At 59.9% G+C, this 20,770-nt stretch overlaps 2 protein-coding genes across 4 annotated transcripts; one reads left to right on the forward strand and one right to left on the reverse strand.

The window, feature by feature from the left end:
• Positions 1–556: 556 nt before the first annotated feature.
• Positions 557–2,171, forward strand: LAGE3 (L antigen family member 3). Its single transcript, XM_014483086.2, has 3 exons — positions 557–804; positions 1,129–1,257; positions 1,418–2,171. The coding sequence occupies exons 1-3, from the start codon at positions 581–583 to the stop codon at positions 1,530–1,532; spliced, it is 468 nt and encodes a 155-aa protein (XP_014338572.2). The 5' UTR covers positions 557–580; the 3' UTR covers positions 1,533–2,171.
• Positions 2,172–2,916: 745 nt separating this feature from the next.
• Positions 2,917–19,270, reverse strand: PLXNA3 (plexin A3). 3 transcript variants are annotated; one of them, XM_070365552.1, is made up of 33 exons: positions 19,118–19,270; positions 16,730–17,350; positions 15,828–16,367; positions 15,049–15,231; positions 13,078–13,206; positions 12,907–13,007; positions 12,506–12,629; positions 12,265–12,421; positions 12,088–12,187; positions 11,821–11,935; positions 11,503–11,703; positions 11,229–11,325; positions 10,906–11,096; positions 10,681–10,826; positions 10,471–10,591; positions 10,230–10,366; positions 9,972–10,142; positions 9,501–9,594; positions 9,171–9,410; positions 8,949–9,092; positions 8,635–8,869; positions 8,406–8,548; positions 8,047–8,303; positions 7,874–7,940; positions 7,634–7,780; positions 7,380–7,539; positions 7,179–7,282; positions 6,886–6,982; positions 6,498–6,688; positions 6,024–6,193; positions 5,286–5,498; positions 4,927–5,077; positions 2,917–3,946 (listed from the first exon to the last, which is right to left on the reverse strand). In XM_070365552.1, the coding sequence occupies exons 2-33, from the start codon at positions 17,321–17,323 to the stop codon at positions 3,851–3,853; spliced, it is 5,616 nt and encodes a 1,871-aa protein (XP_070221653.1). In that variant the 5' UTR covers positions 17,324–17,350; positions 19,118–19,270; the 3' UTR covers positions 2,917–3,850. The 3 variants fall into 3 exon arrangements, with proteins under 3 accessions (XP_070221653.1, XP_070221651.1, XP_070221654.1); XM_070365550.1 differs by having other exon boundaries at positions 7,634–7,792; XM_070365553.1 differs by lacking the exons at positions 10,471–10,591; positions 10,681–10,826 and having other exon boundaries at positions 7,634–7,792.
• Positions 19,271–20,770: the final 1,500 nt, after the last annotated feature.

Raw genomic sequence — 20,770 nt, forward strand, 5'->3', positions numbered from 1 at the left:
ATTTGGCAAAACTAATACAATATTGTAAAGTTTAAAAATAAAATAAAATTTAAAAAAAAAAAAAAAATAAAAATATGGTTGAAAAAAAAATAAAAAAAATAATAATAAAGTTTGCGAACGGCCCGAGCTGTGGGAAAGAAAGAGTTAGTCCCTCAGTCGTGCCCGACTCTGTGGTTTAGTCACTAAGTCGTGTCTGACTCTTGCGACCCCACGGACTGTAGCCCCCCAGGCTCCTCTGTCCATGGGGTTCTCCAAGCAGAAATACTGGAGTGGGTTACCATTTCCTCCTCCAGGGGATCTTCCTGACCCAGGGATCAAACCCGGATCTCTTGCATGGCAGGCAGATTCTTTACCCACTGAGCTACAAGGGAAGCCCCGAACTGTGGAAGGGAGGCTCATTTCCCTGCGGCCAACGGAGACCCCATCGGCCGGCCGGCTCCACCGGACCTGTTTGCGCAGGCGCGCGGGGCGGGGGCGGCGCTTCAGGAAGGAGCAGCAGTTTTTCAGCCGCTCGCGGAGTGGGCGGGCGACGCCAAGGCCCGGAACCCGTGGGTGGAGTTGGAGGCGGAGCACGGCAGCCATGCAGGAGACGGGTTGGGACGTAGGCGCAGGCAGCCTGGCGGGTGGCGCCGAAAGCCGGGGCCGGCGGGGTGTCGGGGGTGGCCGGGGCGGCCCCCGCAGCGCGGGTGCTGCTTCCGCTGCAGACCACGGAGCTCCGGGTGTCGCGCCGGCCCAGCACTCTTCAGGGCTGGGCGGAGACCCGTGGTCCCCGGCCCAACGGCCGGGAAGCCGACCATGCGTATTGTATCCTACTCGAAGGGCAGTGCAGATAGGGCTGGGGGCTGCCTGCGGTGGGAGGTGGGACAAACGGACCGGCGGCTCAGGGGCTGCTGAGGGGTGGAATGGCCAGGGCGCTTGGGGCGGGCAGAGAATAGAAAGCTGAAGGGAGACTGGAAGCGGGGATGGGCCGGGGTGGCGTGAGTCGGGGGCAGAAATGGGATCACGGGGCAACGGGGTAGTTGGGCTGGATTAGGGCTACGAGTGGCCCGGAGGGGCTGGAAGAGGTCCTGAGACAGGACCCAGAGCTCCAAATCCTTGTGGGTGGTACCTTAACCGCGTCTCCATCAGCACCCTAAGCGTGCCTTTCCCGTCCGCCTTGGAGGCAGAGATTGCCCGTGGGTCCCTGGCCCCAGATGTCGAACCTCACCGTGGAGCGGTTGGGAAGGAGCTCACAGTGAGCGGCAGTGTCCTGGTGGTGTAAGTTGGAAAAGGGGCTGGTTGGAAGTGGTAGCAGGTGACCAAGCTCGTCTCTCTCCAGGGGCGCTCTATTTGGACACACTCAAGGGCTGTGTTTATGGAGGTGACGCAGTGTGCTGCGCCTATCTCCACCTTGATTCTCTTTTTCTGTCACTTTCAGCTGCTGGAGAGCTGAAGATTGCCGCCTCCTTCGAATCTCCATTGTCAACTTTCTGGACCAGCTTTCTCTGGTGATGCGAACCATGCAGCGCTTTGGGCCCTCTGTTGCCCGCTAAGCCAGGGCTGGGGAAAGGGGGGGTTAAGGTCTGACCTGGTGGCCCTTCCTAGACAGTGATCCTTCCTAGGGCAGTGATTCCTGCACTAGTTGCCGAGTTATTATGGGGGCCTCATCTTTTGCCTATAATGGCCCTTGGGTGCTCAAGGTCCACTTGCATTGTTTGGTGCTTAAATGCTTAACTACTGAAAATAAAATTGACCTATGATGAGTTTATTTTCAACTATAGCACCTTCAAAATTCTTGCCTTTGTCCTTAGATTGGAGGGTTATGTGATTCAGATAGTCAAGTAGTACAGTGTAAGTGAAGATCATCTAAGAAATGGAGGAGGATAGGTCCTGTCTCTCATTCAGTATTAGCTACTATCAATATTTTGGAGTATTTTCTGAGTTTTATAGTTATATAGTAAACGTGTAACAATAATATTTGATATTGTGCAAGTTTAGCATTTTTCTTGGTATTTCTCATCTAACATGAACTTTTTTCTAAATGTTCTTCAAAATCATTATTGAATGTTTAAACTATTTTCAGTCTTTGCCATATTATAGGTAATGATTCAGTGGAATGCTTGTATATAGATCTTTGCATGAATGATTAAGATTATAAGAAGTAGAATTAATTAAATATTTAAAGCTCTCAATCTAAAGTATGTGAAATTACTCTCCATAAAATACCCTCCCACCAGAATTCTGGTTTTCCCACATTAGTGTCACCATTGGGGGCTTCCCAGGTGGTGTAGCAGTAAAGAATCCACCTGCCAGTGTGGGAGGCACAAGAGATGAGGGTTTGATCCCTGGGTCCAGAAGATCCCCTGGAGGAGAAAATAGCAACCCACTCCATTATTCTTGCCTGGGGAATCCCATGGACAGAGGAGCCTGGTGGGAGTCCATGGAGTCGCAAAGAGTCAGACACGATTGAGGGACTCAGCACTGCACAGGGGCACAATGACTGCAATGCACTCGGGACAGTACAGAGTTGGCAGACATGAAGGTGTTTGGTGGCCATGAAGCTCTGGACCATTTTGAAGAGAGTGGGGACGAGGGCCACCATGTTTATTAACAGGGTCCCGGTGCCTCCCATGGTGAGAAGAGGCTGAAGGTAGCCAGGGCAGAAATGGGGAGACTGGCATCCAGGCAAGAGACAAGGGCAGCTTGGACCACACAGGGGCAGTGGAGATGGGGAGAAGGAAGTGGCTTCTGAACGTGTCTTGAAGGTGTAGCCACCCGGCCTCGATGGATTGGACATGGCCATCCTGGACCACCTCAGATCCTCAGAAACCCCACAAGGAGTCACCCTTCCTCCCACAGATGGCATCCAGCTCAGGCAGAGTCCGACAGTCTCCCCACCTGCTTCCACCTGCCCTGAGAACAAAGCCACATGCCAACTCCATTTCCCAACATTTAATTAGGAAAAAAAAGATGACAGGGTCAAAGAAAACCTCATGCAGAAAAAAAAAGGGGGGCAAATCGAGTTTGTAGGAGCATGGACCGGGGCTGGGTTCCTCCAAGGAGGCAGAAGAACAAAGGAGTAAGGCACTGCCACCTCTGCCCCTCGAGGCGTGCACAGGGCAGGGCAGCGGGGGGTGAGTGGTCTGGGGCGCGCAGACCCCGCAGACGGAGTTTGGCAGCAAGGCCCGGAGGAGGAGAGTCCGGTGCCCCCAGGCCCAGATCTGGCCCTGGCAGGAGCCTGATTCAAGCTCTCCAGGCTTCAGAGAACACAGCCTGGGAGGAGGCCCAGGCCCAGCCTGAGAAGTCTAGACAGGCTTCTGTGTCAGCCGCAGAGCCATAGTCTGAGGGCACCTTTGGTGCCTTGCCCACCCCGAGTGCTGCTGGTGTCCAGGCCCTCTCCTGAAGATGGGCGGGGGCAGCCAGGGGAAGGGGCAGGGCCAGAGGTGAGGCCAAGGCTGACCCTGTCCCAAGGGGAGCTGGGAGGACTCAAGGAGAGGAGGTGAGTGAGATTGGGACATCTGGGGCAGGAGGGGCTGTATTTACATATGGAAAGGGTGAGTGGAGATAAATTAAATAAATAGGTGGTCGAGGCATAAATAGCAAGGAGGTCAGGGGCAATCACCAGACTGGGCAGGAGGGCAGAGGGAGGGTGGGGGTATTGCTGCTGCTGTGGTGGGGGGCTTGGTCCGGTCGCCCCCTCCCCATGCAGGGCCCAAAGCAAGGCACTAATGAAGGGCCCCGGGCTATGCTGGGGGTGTCTCGGCCCGGTGCCACCTGATCCGGGGCTCAGCCCAGGACCCAGGCCCGAGACGCCCCCTGGACGGGAGACTGGCTCAGGACTGAGACGTGCCTTTCTCCGGGTCGGCCACCCTTAGCTGTTGCTGGACACAAGGCCGATGATCTGCTCCAGCTTCTGGCGCAGCTTGTGTTTCCGACAAGAGGCATCTCGGTCCAGAGCGCTAAGAACCTGGGAAGCAGGCCCCGAGCTGGCCTCTCAGGGACGGCGGGCTGTTCCTCCCAGCCAAGCCCCCTGCTCCTTGGGGCAAGCTTGCCCCTCCCTCAGGCCTCAGGGTGTCCCTCCCTGCTGGCCAGGACCCTGGGCACATGGCCTCCAAACAGCCCCTCTTCGACCCCAAATCCTCCTCCAACCGCACAACTCTCGTCCCTCCTCTCCACGGCCAGCATGCAGCCCCGTCCAAGAGTGATGTGGACTCGAAGCTCCCCTTTCCCGTCCCCTGCAGACCCCCAATCCCCCTCTAGACCTTTCCCATCCAAAGCAGCAGGCCTTCTCGGGCCTCATCTCCATTGACCATGGGCAGCACCCAATAGCCCATCACTCCTCCTGACACCTGGTGGGGGTTCTTCACGCATGTGTTCCGGGCCCGTGTGGCACTTGGGGGTGGGGGTGTCCCTCCCAACCCTCCTCAGACTCCACAGCCACCTCCCCTTCTGCTCTGCCACATCAGAGTGTCCCAGGGCCCCAGGGCTCAGTGCCTGGGCCACAGCTCTGTCTCTAGCTGCCCGAGGACCCCCTTGGTGAGCTCATCCAGGCTCAGGGCTCTCAGGCCTGTATCCAGCTGAGGTTTACCAGTTCTCATCTCCAACCAGGAGCCCAATCCTGAAGCCCACCCTCTGGCTTCCCTGTCTACTGAGGCTCCAGTCACAAATCAGGCAGGTGGCCTGACCCTGCCCACCTCTGGCCCTACCCTGCATTCCTGGCCCTTTACTTTCTCCCAACCAGAACTTGGTGCTTCAGCCAGTAGCTTCTTTTCTGGGTGTCTCACCTCCCCACATCTACAGAGAGCATCACGTGTGCCATCCTGAGGGCTTGTTTGTGGGAGGAATTGTGAGTAATCCAAGAGTTGGTCTCCCTGACTCCCATCACGCCCCTGCTTTTGCCACTGGCTGCATTCTCAAACTCAACGGGCCTGCGGGGGTGGCACGCACCTCCTGACGGTACTTGGTGACGTAGAAATAGAGCTCACTGAGCGCACTCAGGACATTGAAGTCACTTGCGTGGAGACGGGACTGCTCCACCAGATATGCATCCATGTCCTGGTCACTGATGGATGCCATCTTGGTTATGTCCCGGTAGTACCTAATGGGATCCCGAAGAAGTCATGCTGGCAGCTGCTGCAAAAGTCAAAGCCCTTGTCCTGGCTGCCAGGCCAGCCTCTGGGCTTTCTTCCTGAAGCTGGCCCTTCATTAACATGAGCCAGCCTAGGCAGGGCCAGCTTCTACACTCTCACCCAGTAGCCATGTTCTGTGGGTGTCCAGGCCCCCCACCCCCACACACTGGGGCCCACCTCTCCACCCAGCTCTTGTAGTTGGGGATGTCCTTGGCGTAGAGCAGCTTGTTGGAGGGCGAGTCCTTGCCCAGGCGGTGCTCCGACGTGGAGCAGGAGTCCATGAAGGTCTGGGCCACCACTGACAAGCAGGCGTCCGTGATGCTGCTCTTGTGGATGTCGAACACGAACTGCGGGTTCTTGATCACGTTCACCCAGAAGCGCAGGGGCAGGCTAGACAGAGGGACAAAGGCCCACAGCTCCCCAGTTTCCCTGTGCCACATCCTCCTGTCTGCTCACCTCCACAGGCCCACAGGTGGCAAGATGACACACTGAGAGTTAGCAGCCTTTTCTTTAATTTTCAGCCTCACTTCAAGCAGTGAGAAGTAAGAGGAAATGGCATTCTGGCCTTGGTGATTTCAATGTTCCTCCCACACACACATTCACCCCCTGGACCAGGCTTCCAGCATCTCTGCACTGTGCCAGCAGTATCACCAGGTGAGCAGCCAGGCCCAGACAGTCAAGGGCACCTCTGAGTGCAGGGAACACTATCTGCATCCCAGCCGCCCAAACCCCTGGCAGAGTGACAGACACTTGCTCTCCCTACTCGGTGGCACCATCAATGCCAGGCCACTGTCCTCTCCTGCTGGGATGAGCAGTCCAGCCCCCAGCCCCCACTGTCACCCTGACCGAGGTCCCCAAGTACCAGCCAAGCCTCCTCTTCCCACCCAGCCCTGGAGGGCCAGCGCACGGTGGTACCAGTTGCTCTTCCAGGTGTGGCGCACATCAGGATCAATGATCTGCCGCTGGTCGGCCTGCTCGTCCAGGAAGTCAAACATGTACTTAATGGCCAGTGGCAGGGCCGAGCCGCGGTGTGCCGTGCTGAACACAGTTTCGAAGAGGTCATCCACGAACTTCTGCAGTGTGCCCTGCAGTGGCACAGCAAGGGCACCAGCTGACAGGGAGCCAAGGGGGAATGTTCCCACACCAGGACAGATGGGGATGGAGAGGCCTGACAGTGAGCAGGGCTTCTCTGCCCGGCTAACAACACCCCTCAGATAGACCTGGCCTTGACCTCAGGGTGATAGTTTCCATAGCAAAGGCCTTAAGACAGTCCCTTGGCATGGAAACAATCCAGTGGCCCCTACCCCAGGCAGCTGGGGCCAGTCTGAGGGCCAAGTCCAGGACAGAAGGGACCCACACTCAGGCCAGGATGGCACAGGGCAGGCGCACCTTGGTGGCCAGCAGCCGTGTCAGGTAGATCTCTGAGACCATCTTGCTGCCACGGTCACCCTCTCGGTGGTCGGCGTGGTCATGGTTCTTCACCAGGTGCCACAGCTTGGTGCCTGTCTCCTGGTCCGGGGTGATCATTGGCGCCCGAGAGCGGAGGCTGTCGGGGCTGCTGGCCGTGCGAAGCAAGCTCTCTGGGGCAGGGGATGGTGTGCCCCCTTAGGCCAGTAGCCCAGCCATCACCATGGCTCATGCCCCCTCTATCCCAGGAGCCCTGCACTTCTAGGCTCTAAAGAGCCCAGACCTCCTGAGAGCAGGGTCTGGGGACCACGGCCAACACAGCCTCAAAGGCCACGAGGCCAGCAGACACCACCACACCGAAGACACTTACCGTAGCGGCTGAGGGAACGGGTGAAGGTGAAGGAGTTGGCCATGTTATAGGCTGACACTTGTTTGGGCACCAGCGCCACCAAGGAACCGTCTGTTACCTGCAGATGCCAGGGACAGAGAGGGGGCAATGCAAGAGGCTGAGAAGCCAAGGGGCTGACCCTGTGGGGGTATGTGGGGCAGCTCCCACAGCTCCCAGAGAAGGGCCTGTATTGTGGGGGTGACGGAGGGGAGGGGCCAGCGCGGGACCACGGCCTCACAGGAGCACTGGTCATGGGTGGCCCTCCAGCTCCTCACCTGGTAGTGGGCCAGCGAGTTGACCCTCTTCCAGTCACACTCGATCTTGGTGGTGATGTCCTCATCCTGGAGGATGACACGGGCCATGCGGCCCTGGCGCCACTCTGCAGGCCACAAACAGCTCAGTAGGGGGGGAGCATGAACAACAGCCATAGTACCAGGAGGTGCGGAGGGGCCGGGAGGAGAGGGCAGGGGCCTCACCTAGGTCCATGTCCTCAGCTTTGGGGCGCTGGGAGTAAGGAATGCCCTTGTACACAGCATCGAGCAGCTTGTCTTTGGCCTGGGTGATACTGTCACAGTTGAGCACCTTCACGGGCACCTGAGCACTGCCCTCGCTCTCCGGGCACACACAGTGCAGGGTCTGAGTGGGTGGGGGGCCACAGGGTGGGTCCTGGGTGAGGCTTCCCCGCAGACCTGACACCCTATCCACCTGACCACCCCCCCACACCACACACCAGTGTCTTATAGTCGATCTGCTGCCGGATGAGCTTGTCCTCACTCAGCGAGTACCGTGCCTCGCCTGTGATGGCATCGATGGGGCCTTTCTCCATCTGCTGCTTGATGGCACAGTACAGCAAGAAGAGCGGCTCCCCCGCGCACTCCTGCAGGCAGGGCTGGGCATACAGTTGCCTGCCAGCCAGCTGGCAGCTTCCCCACCCTACGGCCCCCACCACCTGCCCTGTGAGCATGCACACCTTCAGAAACTTATGCAGCAGGAAGGTGAACCAGTTGGTGAGCATCTTCTCAGCCACTGACTCAGTCCTGGAGAGAAAGGGGCGCTGGGGTCCTGGCCGGTAAGGGCCTCCCTAGGGGTGGGGACTGGCCGGGGCAGGGCTGGCCCAGGGCTGGGGGAGGGGGGACCCAGTACCTGCGCAGAAGCAGCTTCGGGTGGTTCTTGCTCTCAAGGTTCTTCTCGATGAGGTCCACCAACAGCTGCTTAAGCAGGCCTGTGGCATAGTCAAGGCGGCTCTGCAGGGCCACCATGGTGAGGGAGGCCACGGTGCCCCGGTCACGCATGGAGAAGCTGCTCTGGGCCTCCAGGGTGTGGATGAAAGTGAGCACGAAGGCGCGGCTGTGCAGCAGCTGCCCGAAAAGACGCAGGGCCTTCTCAACGTGGGGGGGGGTCTGTAGGAGACAGGGTGTCTCAGAGAGCAGAGGTGACCCTGCAAATGACACGGCAGGGGCAGACAATGGTGGGGGGAGTGTACGGGGCGGGGTGGGACTCACATCCAGCTCCTTAAGCACTGGGTGGGCCTCGATCCCTGGGAAGAGCACTCGCACAGCATAGGTCCGGTAGTCTAGGAAAGGGATCTGCACGCCGTCCATGTGGTTCGTCAACTCATTGATGTCTGTCTGCAGCTCAGCGAAGGCTGGGGAGGGCCAGTGGGGCAGAGTGAGCAGGGCAGGAGCGGGGAGCCCCTGCGGCCTGCCCCGCGCCCCACCTCCACACAGGCACCTTCCTTGCACTCCAGGGCCACCCGGGACTCCAAATTGTCCATCTGGAACTGGAGCCGCTTAAGCGTGCGGTCGGCATCCTGAGTCTTACGTTTGTAGGCAACCAACACGGCAGTGATGGCCAGCAGCAGGAGGCTGCCCCCTACCGCCAGCCCCACCACGGCTGGCAGGGTCAGGGCACGCTCGGCTGTGATGTGCAGGGTGCCCAGCCAGAACTCCAGACCACCCACCAGCACCTGCAGGGACGGGCACACGGTGAAGCGAGCCCCATGCCTGCCCCAGGCTGCCCTGGCCACCTCCCTGCCCCATACCCACCATGACAGGCTGCCGGCCCGTCTGGCTGGGGGAGTCGCAGAGAAGTTGCGTGTCGGAGACGGTTAGCGCGCATGGCTGGCCCCCTATCAGTACCGTGTAGTTGAGGCGGGAGCTGCCAGCTGCCACGGGGATCAGATTCTTGCCCTGCACACAGACAACCCAGTCAGCCAGGGCTCCCCACTACCCCAGCCATACTGCCCTTTGCTCCTGCCCCAGCGGCACCTTTAGCACTACGTGGGAGCCTGGTTTGATGTCCAGGACCCCAGAGGGCCCAAGAGGCTCAAAGCTGGGGTCAGGGTAGTAGGTGAAGGAGGACCGGTTGAGGGAGCGGGCAGTCTGCACGTGGTCCAGCAGGAAGCCAAACTCATCTGGGTGCTCGCCCTGGGCCTGTGGCTGGGGCTGCCCCAGGAAGATGCCAGGGGCTTTACACAGCATGGCAGTGTCATTGATCACCTGGCATGTCTGCGGGGACAAAGGCAAGCAGTCCAGCACTTGAGGCCACAGCGGGCAGGGAGGCAGGGGTGGGGTGGGGGGGGCGCAGCTGGCACTCACATTGGTGGTCTCAATGCCTCGGTACTTCGCCCGGACCCGGGGCTCCTGGACCGTCAGCAAGTGGGTCCCACTCACGGTAATGGCAGTGCTTCCACTAGGGACAGGAGTGAGGGACTTCAGGGCTCCTCCCCAACTGCCCCAAGCATGGCCCTCTCTCTGCTTTCCCCATTGGAAGTGGAAGTGAAGTGAAAGTCACTCAGTCATGTCCGACTCTTTGTGACCCCATGGACTATATAGTCCATGGAATTCTCCAGGCCAGAATACTAGAGTGGGTAGCCTTTCCCTTCTCCAGGGGATCTTCCCAATCCAGCGGCCCTGGAGCCTCCCTAAACCTGGGTCACCCAGTAGGTGCCAAGTGCCGTGTGGTCATGGAGGAACCAGGCTCCCCTCTGCTGAGGAGGGCTCAGGCTCAGAGGGGGTGGAACTTGATACCAGGCACTCAGAGACCTGGTCCCCAGCGTCCCCTCTTACTTGATGATGCTCCACATGGGCTCGAGGCGTGTGACAGTGGGGTCCTGGGTGTAAGTGTAGACAACACCAGGACTGGAGATGTTCGCGCGGTCAATGGCCAGCATGATGGGGGCTTGGCTCGGGCCCAGGGTGGAGACAGGCGAGATGCACACGATGGCTTCAGCATCCCTCCTGCATCAGCAAGTGGGGACTTGGAGAGAGTGGCCCAGGGCTGCCCGCCGTTTGCTGGCCTGAGGCCCCAGCTTCCGAACAACCCACCTGACGAACTGGCACTCGCCATCTCTCACGGTCACCATGACCCTGCTGCCGGCGTCCAGAGCCCTTCCAGAGATGGTGAGCCTCGTGCCCCCGGAGGCCGGGCCCCGACTGGGACTCACACGGTCAAACGTAGGCGTCTATGGGAGAAGATGTCCTAAGGGGCGGGGCGAGGGGGGTTGGCCAGGCCGCACGCTACCGGCAAGAAGCGATGGGAGAGGAAACGGGTAGGCACCCCACCCACCACAAAGGTGTAGAGCTGCTCAGACTGCGTGCGGAAGTCAGCCGAACAGTCGCCGACACAGAGCTCTGCAGGCCCTGGTGGAGGGCTGGGTACCAGTGACTCTTCCATCTCACAGACGATCCTGAGGGCAGGGTCCGAGAAGGTCAGACCCTGGAGGCCAGCCCCCAGTGGGGGATGAGGCCTGGTGTCCGCCAGCTGGGCTGCACTCACCTCTCAGCACTGATATACTCAGCAGGGATGGAGTTGCAGCGCACGCCAGCCACCCGCAGGCCCACCTCTCGGGAGGTGAGGCCCAGGTTCTCACCCACGATGGTGATCCAGGTGCCCCCCTCCTTGGGCCCCATGACTGGGTGGATCTGCGGAGCAGGATGGGAGGCGAGAGGGTAAGCTGAGTTGGCGGGTGCCCAGAGGGCAGTGGGTGGAGGGGAGACCGACCTGGGCAATGCGAGGATGGCTGCAGCGAGCGCCCTTCTGGTTCGGGTGCATCCAGTTTGTCTTGGGGGCTGGGCAGTGGGCCCGCAGCTGGCACCTGTGCTCCGAGATGCACCAGCCACAGTTGAAGCGGGGGTCAGCCTTGAGGCAGAGGCCACAGCTGGGCCGCTGCGCCCAGCACTTGTACAAGAGGGCTGTGGGCACAGAGGGCATCACTGGGGAGCAGTTACAGGCCCTGATGAAAGGTCCCCCTGCGGGACCCTGGCCCCAGCTCATGCCTATGCTGCCCCAGGAAGTGAGGTCCTCAGCCCCATCCCGCAGCTCACCTCGGAAGGTAGCAGGCTTGTCGATGGGGAAATCGCCATCCCAGACCACGGAGAAGTCCAGCTCGGTGTCACCATACTCATCACCTTCATAGGAATACTGGGGGAGAAGGACCTGTGTGACCCTCGTGAAGGTGTGCAGACCACCCCCCTGCAACCCTAGCTCAGGAATCCCCAGCAGGAGACTCAGAAAGTCCTCTGCCAGGATGAGCTTAGGCTTCCCGAAGAGTCTGCTGGGCACAGCCCGGATCCCCGAGATAGGCAGGGTGGGCCTCACCGAGGCGTTCTGACACTGCACGCTGCTGCTGTTGAAGCGCACGGCAGGCACCCGCTGATGCCGGCCCTGCACCCGGACCACGCACTCGTAGTTCTTCTGCCCTGACTGAGGCTGTGGCAGGTTCTTGGCCCGCAGGGTGAGGGGCTGCACAACGCCTACCGGGATCAGGAGGTCCCCGCTGGGCAGGATCTCAGGGCAGCCCTGAGGGGAGAACCCCCGCGTTGAAGAGGCTCCAAGAAAACCCCAAGATGGAGGGCAGCAAAGCCAGGGGCCAGCCTGCAGGGAGCCCAGCCCCCTCGTGCATGATGCCCACCTCACCTCAGGGTTGCGCACCCTGCCTTCCTGGAAGGAACAGTCATGGGGCTGGCTGGTACACACGTGGCGGTACTTACACCACTGGCAGGGGTAAGGGCTGCTGACGCAGGACATGCACCTGGAGGGGAGAGGCTTCAGAAATCATGGAAGAGACCAAACCAGGCCCTTCACTGTCCCCCGTGTGGGCCACACGGGAAGCCAAAGGAAAAAGGTGCCCACGTCACTGCGAGCCACATAGATGGGACCGGGGGCAGGCCAGCTACTACTCACGACTGGAGGACACTGCAGTTGTAGAAGACGAAGTCGGCCCCAGCAAACCTCACACCGGTCTCCTTGGAGAGCAGCTGCAGCCGCACGGTGCGGGTGGCCCCTGCAGTGAGCCCGCGGCACCCCATGTGAGCCATGGACAGACAGCATCCCCCGCCCCCCCCAGCCCCGTCCACTGACCGTGCCCCCGGGTAAGAGCCCGGAGCTCCTGGAGGGAAGGCGAGGGGCAGCGTAACTCCCCAGAGGGCAGCAGGATGGCCTCGCTCTGGGTCACCTCCTCAAAGGCACAGCTCACGCCCACACTGAGGTCTGGCACGTTGCTCATGGCCACGGTCAGCTGCAGGAAGCCGAGGGCTTGGAGGAGGGTCCACTGCAGCATGTGGGCACCACACCCCTGCCATGTCCCTGCCACGCCCCTCACCTGCACACCAGGTGATGTCACCGACACGTTGTTGGGCCAGACATGCACCTGGACACACTTGCTGAGCGCCTCAGCGAAGCCATATGGGGCCACAGCACCTGGACAGGCCCCTTGGCGGCAGCACCTGTGTGGGGTCAGGCCAGGCCCATCCCACAGCTGCCCTGGGGGCCAGGAAGGGGTGACGAGGGGGCAGCCAGCCCAGCATACGGTGCCAGGCAACCGCATGCCTCGGCTTCATCCCCGAGGGCCTGAGAGACGTCACTTGGGCCAGAGGTTCTGCTCATTAGCAGGATAAAGTCGGAAGGGAGGGAGGCTACAAGGGCACAGCTGGTGGGGTGGGCACGTGGGAGAGGGCGGGCACCACGGCCCCCAGCCATGGGCAGAGCTGGGCAGGTCCTCACCTGTGTTGTAGCACGCACCAGCCACAGTGCGGGTCCCCCGAGCCCAGGCAGGCCGCGCAGCTCAGGTATTGCTCGCAGGTCTCCACCGGGAGCTGGCTCACCTGGGCACAGCCGAGTTAGCACATGCTGCGCCCTGCCCCCAGCCCACCCTGCCACTTGCCCCGGGCCCACCTGCTTCTCACTCAGCAGGTAGATGTGCCGGTGGTCAGGGCTGAAGAGCAGGTCACGGAGTATGGGGCTGCCATCCACCACGGGCACCGTCTCGTACAGGTGAGCCTCCTGAGAGCTGTCAACCCGCACCTGGGCCACAAGACCAGCCACCTGACGCCACAGCAGCAGCCCACATACCCGGGCAGGCTCTTCTGCTGCCAGGGGCCCAGCCTTGTCCCATCATAGACAGACGGGGAAGGATAACACCAAGGCTGCCCCCTGGAGGCTCTTGGGGGTGTCACAGCTGGTCCAAAAAGGCTCACAGGGCACAGAGAGAAATGACCATACTTATGGTAGAAAGCAAAGAAGAACTAAAGAGCCTCTTGATGAAAGTGAAAGAGGAGAGTGAAAAGGCTGGCTTAGATCTCAATATTCAAAAAACGAAGATCATGGCACCTGGTCCCATCACTTCATAGGAAATAGATGGGGAAACACTGGAAACAGTGACAGACTTTATTTTCTTAGGCTCTAAAATCACTGAAGATGGTGACTACAGCCGTGCAATTAAAAGATGCTTGCTCCTTGGAAGAAAAGCTATGACCAACCTAGACAGCGTATTAAAAAGCAGAGAGGTTACTTTGCCAACAAAGATCCGTCTAGTCAAAGCTATGGTTTTTCCAGTAGTCATGTATGGATGTGAGAGTTGGACCATAAAGAAAGCTGAGAGCCAAAGAATTAATGCTTTTGAGCTGTGGTATTGGAGAAGACTCTTGAGAGTCCCTTGGACTGAAAAGAGATCAAACCAGTCCATCCTAAAGGAAATCAGTCCTGAATATTCATTGGGAGGACTGATACTGAAGCTGAAACTCCAATCCTTTTTCCACCTAATGCGAAGAACTGACTCATTGGAAAAGACCCTGATGCTGGGAAAGATTGAAGGTAGGAGGAGAAGGGGGCGACAGAGGATGAGATGGCTGGATGGCATCACCAACTCAACGGACATGAGTTTGAATAAACTCTAGGAGTTGGTGATGGACAGGGAGGCCTGGTGTGCTACAGTCCATGGGGTCACAAAGAGTCAGACACGACTGAGTGACTGAACTGTAACTATAGAGTTTGGGCATGGGGAAAAGGTGAGATTTATAGGGGAAGGGATTTTCGGGATGATGGCAATACCCTAGAACGAAAGAGTGTTCATGGCAGTGTAACTCTGCAAATGTACCCAAATCAGAGAGATGCTTTATATGAGGGTGGGAGTGCGACATGGGAGTTATACCCCAATAAAGCTGTGAGAAATGCAAAAAAAGGACCCGGAGGGGAGTAGACTAGGCCCCCAAGATTTCCCTGGCCACTCCAGACCTTCTAGGAACAGCCCGCATCTCCCAGGTGAGCACGAGAAGAAGCTGGTAGCTGGTCTGACTCCTTGTCCCTTTAGAAAACCTCAGAGCTCCCAGCCCTGAAACAGAAGCAACCCCTGGGCCTATGAGGGGACAAGATGGCAAAGGCAGTCAGGTTCACATTTGTTCCCTCATTCATTCAAGGAGGCTTCCCTAGTAGCTCAGTTGGTAAAGAATCTGCCTGCAATGCAGGAGACCCAGGTTCAATCCCTGGGTTAGGAAGATGCCCTGGAGAAGGGAACGGCAACCCATTCTAGTACTCTCGTCTGGAGAATACCATGGACAGAGGACCTGGTGGGCTACAGTCTGTGGAATTGCAGAGCTGGACCCGACTATGCGACTAACTTTCCTTTCCTTTCCTTTTTCATTCAAGGAGGACCCAGCAACAATGGCTCCTGCTCTCCTGGCAGGGAAGCCCAGAGATAAGGACAGAGGCCTGGGTCTGCCACAGGAAGTCAGTGGTTCAGGCCACAGCAGGCAGTGGCACCAGTGAGCGTGGGTGCTGCAGGTGAACACAGGGCTTGCCTGCACAGTCTTGTCCCCACCCCTTGTCCTGCATCTCAGCCTGCCCTGATGCCCACAGGCTGGTGCCCACCTTCTTGAGACTGCCACCGCGAGTGCCGATGAAGACCACAGAGTGCTGCTGGTAGGTGTAGGCGGCCACGCTGGTCATGCCATCGGTACTGTCAGCTAGAAGGGGCAGCCCCTCGATTACGTGCAGTCCACCCAGTGGCTGGTTCAACACCAGCCCACAGAAGTTTCCATTTATCTGCATGGGCTGGTGAAACAGGAGGGGTGCACGCGGGTCAGCTCACAGGCACCCACTGGACGTCGGCCATGAGATCCCACATTGTGGCAGGGAAGAGGACCCAGAATTTGTTCCTTGCTAGCCAAGACCAACCAACCATTAGTCTCGGACCCCACAGGAAATGGGGGGATGAGAAAGGAGCTGCGGGAAGGCGAGCAGGCAGGAGTGGGGAGTAGACAGCAAGGCCTAGGAGGCTGCCACTGATGCAGAATGTGAGGGGGCACCACAAGATAGAGCTGGAGGAGCCAGGTGGGGACAGAGGGGCAGGAAGAGGAAAGGAGTGGTCCACAAACAGAGTGTGCCCACCCAGAGGACTGGCAGGGAGGTAGGCTGGCGAGGAAAGAGAAGCTGCAAAGGCAGGGAGGGGATCACCAGAGGGTGGGAATTCTGGGCTAAGCTATCACTCCTGAAATGGTTCAGGGAAGCATCTCCCAGGTGAGCGGGCCTGTGCAGCCTGGGACAGGCCGGCAGCCTACTGGCTGCTATGTGACCACCGGGGCTGGTCCTGCAGACCTGGGAAGAGACAGAGGGCCTGGCAGAGGGGTAGGGGGTGGGCAGGAGCTCACAGTGTTGATACAGGGCAGCTCCTTGTTCAGAAGCCAGGGCAGGGCCAGCGTGCCCTCCCCACGGTAGCAGGACTGGATGCGACGCCGGATGTGCGCATTGATGTTGCTGAGGGTAAAGAGGCAGAGGATGGTCTGCCGTGGTGGGCTGGCCCGGTTCTTCTGGCCCTGAGAGAAGACGGTGAAGAGGACATCCTCGTTGGCTGGCACGCCCAGGGCCTGGGCCAGCAGCAGGCCAGGTTTGGCCAGGTGGGCACTCTGCACCAGGCGGTACTCCACACCATGCCATGAGCAGCCGATGGGGAACTCCACGTATGAGTAGAACTCGGAGTCTCCTGAGCACATGCGCACAATCTTGGACGTGAAGAACTTCTCGCCCGCTGTGTCCAGCAGTGTCTGCTGGGTGTCTAGCTGCAGTGTCAGGAAGTACACAAAGGAGGCGCTCACAAAGCCATAGACGTAGTAGATGTCGAAGGCCGGGTACAGGGACAGTGTGTCAGAGGGGATCTTGATCTGCGAGGAGACGAACTCGTCCTGGTACACCTACGGAACAGACGGGGGAGAGAGCCTGGGACAAAGCCAGGGTCCACCTGTGGCCTCCCCATCCGTGGCCCCTGCTACTCGCCCTGGCCTCAATCCCACAACAGGGTCCCCAAGGGGCTTCCATCACAACCCCCTGCCCATGCATGCACAGGACCCCAGGCCAGAAAGACTCCAGAGGGCAGGCCGTGACCTGGCCCGCCCTGCCATCCTCAGCAGCTTGTCCCATCTAGGACCAACCAGGTCTCTTCCGGGGGCAGAGGCAGGACACATGAAGGTAGGAGGGCACAGGGCCTGGCTCTCCAGAGGAGGGTGAAGGGAAGGGAGGGCAGGGGCCGCCTGACGGCCAGGGGGGTCTCACCCACCAGACTGAACATGTCTACACCGTCCTCATCCCGGATGAGCTTTCGGGAGCTCAGGGTGGGGAAGTACTCGGACTTGCCGTCCACAGCCGTGCCTACAAACAGCTTGCTGGGCCCCTGGCCCTGCTCCACGATGACGCCAGCCATAGAGTCCGGCTCCTGGGCCCCCGACAGGTAGTGCTCCTTGCGGTGGTGGGGCTCACCCAGCTTGAAGAGGTCGTCCAGCCGCAAGAACTGGCAGATACCCTGCCAGATGCTGCCGCAGGCCACCAGGCGGCGGGCTGCGTAGTCTATGAGCAGCAGCTTGTTCACATTGTCCACAGGCGCCAGGCGGTGGGCGCACACACGCATGCTGGGGGGCGGGTAGCAGCGGGCGTTGTCCTCGACGGGCCCCGTGATGTGGCCCCGCAGCTCAGTCAGATTGGGCGCCAGCTTGAAGATGTGGTTCACGGCGCCCACAAACACTTCCCCAGTCACCCGGTGCACAGCCAGGTGGGTGAGTGAGGTGTCCGTCACTGAGAAAGCAGGGAAGGGCCCGCGGCTGCCCAGGGCCTGCCCGGCAGCCAGGAGGAACAGCAGGATGAAGATGGTGGGCATGGCTGGTGGCAGTCCCAGGGGGTGAACCTGGGGAGAGACAGCGGAGGCCAGTCAGAGGCCTACCCCCTGGCCTGGCCTTGGGCCTCCGGCCAGCCCAGAACCATGGCCTAGAGGGTGGAGGCCGATCACCTGCCACTGCACCAGGGCCCCAGATGGCAGCCCCAGCTGGGAGAGAGGAGGGGCATCCGCCAGGGTGCGCGAGGGAGCCACGAGCACAGGCAGGCTTGGGGGCCATCAATCACCCCCCACCCACTGCTGGCAAGCAGCCGGGAGGCCTCGCCTCAGCTGGGCCACACCCAAGCGGGCCGCGGCGCCAGATGCTGGGAGAGGCAGGGTGGGAGGCCCTCCAGGAAGGAGAAGCTAAACAGCAGATCCCAGGCCCGAGGGTGGCCAGCCACACACGGACGCAACACAACCACGGGCCACTCAAGGCCACAGAGCCGCCTCGCACCCCTAGTTGGGGGGGGTGGGCGGGGAGGAGACAAGGGAGGGGGAAAACAATCGCAAATGGGACGTTGGAGTGTCAGGACATCAGAGGTCTGAGGCATCAAAGCCTGAGCCCAAACAGCACCCAGGGACACCAATCCACCCTCCGCACCCCCGCTGCCTCCTTGCCCCAAGGGCCTCTGTCTTCCGGCTGACCAGGAGCCTGCGATCCGGTCTATAGGCTGCCACACAAAAGCCGAGTGGTGCCGGCCCCCGCAGCAATGCACAGAGACAGACAGAAATCAGGCTCTGCCCAGGCACAACCGGATGGATGCCCAGGGCAGGGGTGCACGCAGCCCCCTCCAAAGCCAGATGGTAGCTGGTGAAGGGGCGAGGCAGGATGGCTAACACAGCTGAGACTCTGGGGAGACAGGCCGGGGGACCCCAGGAGCAGTGCTGGGCTTGGCTGGGTCTTCACCCCGAGGCCACACCCAGCTTCAGGCAGCCAAGACAGCAGAGCAGTGTCGTGGCAGCCAACGGGGCAGGGCTCAGGGCCCCCCTGTCGGTGCCCAAGCCCCAAGGGAGACACAAGTTACCCCACCTTGGAGGCGGTGGTGGGGAACCAAACCAAGGCAGCCCAGAAGAAATGGGGCAGGGGGGTGGGGGTGGATTGCATTTGCCAGAACCAGGAGCAGACCCAGCTTGGAACTGCTAAGTTTCAGCTCAAGACAGCTCGGCTCTCCCAGGCTCTTTTGTCAAGGTCCACATCCTGGACCCTGAATGCCAGAGCCAGAGAAGAAAGGAGGGCGCAGAAGGGGGGCGTCATGCCACCCTCACCTCCTCCGCAGCACACAGGAATACAAGCCTAAGAAGGGGAACGGGACCGGTCGGGAGGGATACCTGGAGAGGCACGCTGTGGAGCCCAAATGCCCGTTCCAAAGCACAACCTGGAAGCGGGAGCCTCGGGCCAACCGAGCCTCTCTGAGCCAGCCCTGCGGAGCCCGAGGATGCGGGCAGACCCTGGCAGAGACGGGGCTCTCGCACTCGCTCCCCGATGACCTGCGCAGTTCTGCCAGCCCAGGTTGCCCTGCCCCCATCCAGGGACACCGCCCCCCCTCCGCCGCCCCACTCCCCCCAGTGGACGGAGGCGCCGGGGCTGCTTCTCCGCCACAAAGGGTCCCCATCGGGTAGGGGGCTGGCGGCGGGGGCGCCGAGCACTAAGGACCAGTCGGGCGGGCGCCCAAGAAGGCAGGGGCAGGGCCCGACCCCTGGGAGGCCAAGGCGAACCTCAGGGATGCCCGACCCCGGGGCGGATGAACAGGCTGGCCTCGCACGGGCGGCGGGGGAGGGGGGGTGGCAGGCACCTACCTGTCCCTCCGCCGCCGCCGGGTCCGGGTGGCCGCCCGTCGGCCACGTGGACGCGCCCTCGAGCCCCACGCCGCCCCGCTCGCGCGCCCTCGCTGCCGCACCCCGCGCGCCCGCGCCGCCGCCGCCCACACTTTGGGGCCTGCCCGCTGCCGCCGGGGCCTTTTAAACCCGGACCGTACCACCGCGCCGGGCAGGGGTGCCCAGAGAGGGCCGAGCGGCAGTGCTCGCGGCCGTGGGGGACCGCCTCTCCCCGAGCCACGGGAGAGGCCCAGCAGCGCAGCTCCGGCCCCGGCGAGCGGCCGGGGTTCCCCCCCACCCCCCGCAGCGAGACGACCCTCCCCTCCCCTCCCCTCCTCTCGCGCAATGGCCGCGTCCGGGGCGCGCGCCCCTCAGCCCGCCGCCTCCCGCCACCAAGGGACCCGCGCGCTCCCGCGCCACAACCCCTTCGGGCTCGGGGAGAGCGCGGGCCTCGGGGTCGCGCAGACGCCTCCCGGGCGCTCGGAGGCGCGCCCAAGGCCACCTGCCGCTGGTTCGCAGCACCACCACCCGTCCCTCGCACCCCGGTCACCATCCTACAGGCACACACCAGCCCGGAACTCGCGGTCCTGACCCAGGACACTCTCCTGGAGAAGGTCCACTAATCCGGAGGGCCTGCATCTGATAACATCCACGAGTACTGAGGCTGTCGGCCTTTACCACCTGGCCCCTTCCCCAGTGCCCCTGAATTGGAGATTTTCAGTCCCTTGGTTCCTTTTTCCTTTTCTTTTTATACAACTTTATTGACCTATAATTCATCTATCATGTAAGTCCCTCATGTAAAGGGTAACATTCAATGACGTTTAATATATTCACACAAAGTTGGGCAACCATTCCTCCTGTTTGATTCCAAAACATTCTCATCACCCCCAAAGTAAATCTCTATATACCCTTTAGCCAGCCCTCAGTCCACCCCGTATGAATTTTAGGATGGACTTTTCAGTTTCTGGAAAAAAAAAAAAAAGCCAGTGGGAGTTTAATATGGATTGAATTGAATCTGTAAATCAATTCGGAGAATGTTGCCATTTTAACAAGACTTCCAAGATGGTACTAGTGGTAAAGAACCTGCCTGCCAGTGCAAGAGACATAAGAAATGTGAGTTAGATCTCTGGGTTGGGTAGACCACCGTGGAGGAGGAAATGGCAACCCACTCCAGTATTCTTGCCTGGAGAGTTCCATGGACAGAGGGACAAGAGGGACTGGTGGGCTACAGTCCATAGGGTCGAAAAGAGTCAGACACAATGGAAGTGACTTAGCATGCACGCACACACCATCTTAACAAGATCCTTTCCATCCATGAACTTGGGATGTTGTGATGATGAATTCATGTGTATTAATTTCAACTTGGCTAGGCTATAGTTGGCAATTATTTAATCAAACACTCATCTAGCTGTTGCTCTGGAGAAATTTCATAGGTGTGGTGAACATCAACAATTGGTTGACTTTAAGTAAATTACACTCCACAATGTGGGTGAATCTTGTCCACTCAATTGAAGGCCTTAAAAGCAAAAACTGAGGTTCCCTGGGAAAAGAGATATTCTGCCTCCAGACTGTAATGTAGAAGTCCTGCTTGAATCTGCAGCCTGCTGACCTGCCCTGCAAATTTTGGACTTGCCA

Source organism: Bos mutus, chromosome X (assembly GCF_027580195.1).
Source record: "Bos mutus isolate GX-2022 chromosome X, NWIPB_WYAK_1.1, whole genome shotgun sequence".
Lineage (NCBI taxonomy): Eukaryota > Metazoa > Chordata > Mammalia > Artiodactyla > Bovidae > Bos > Bos mutus.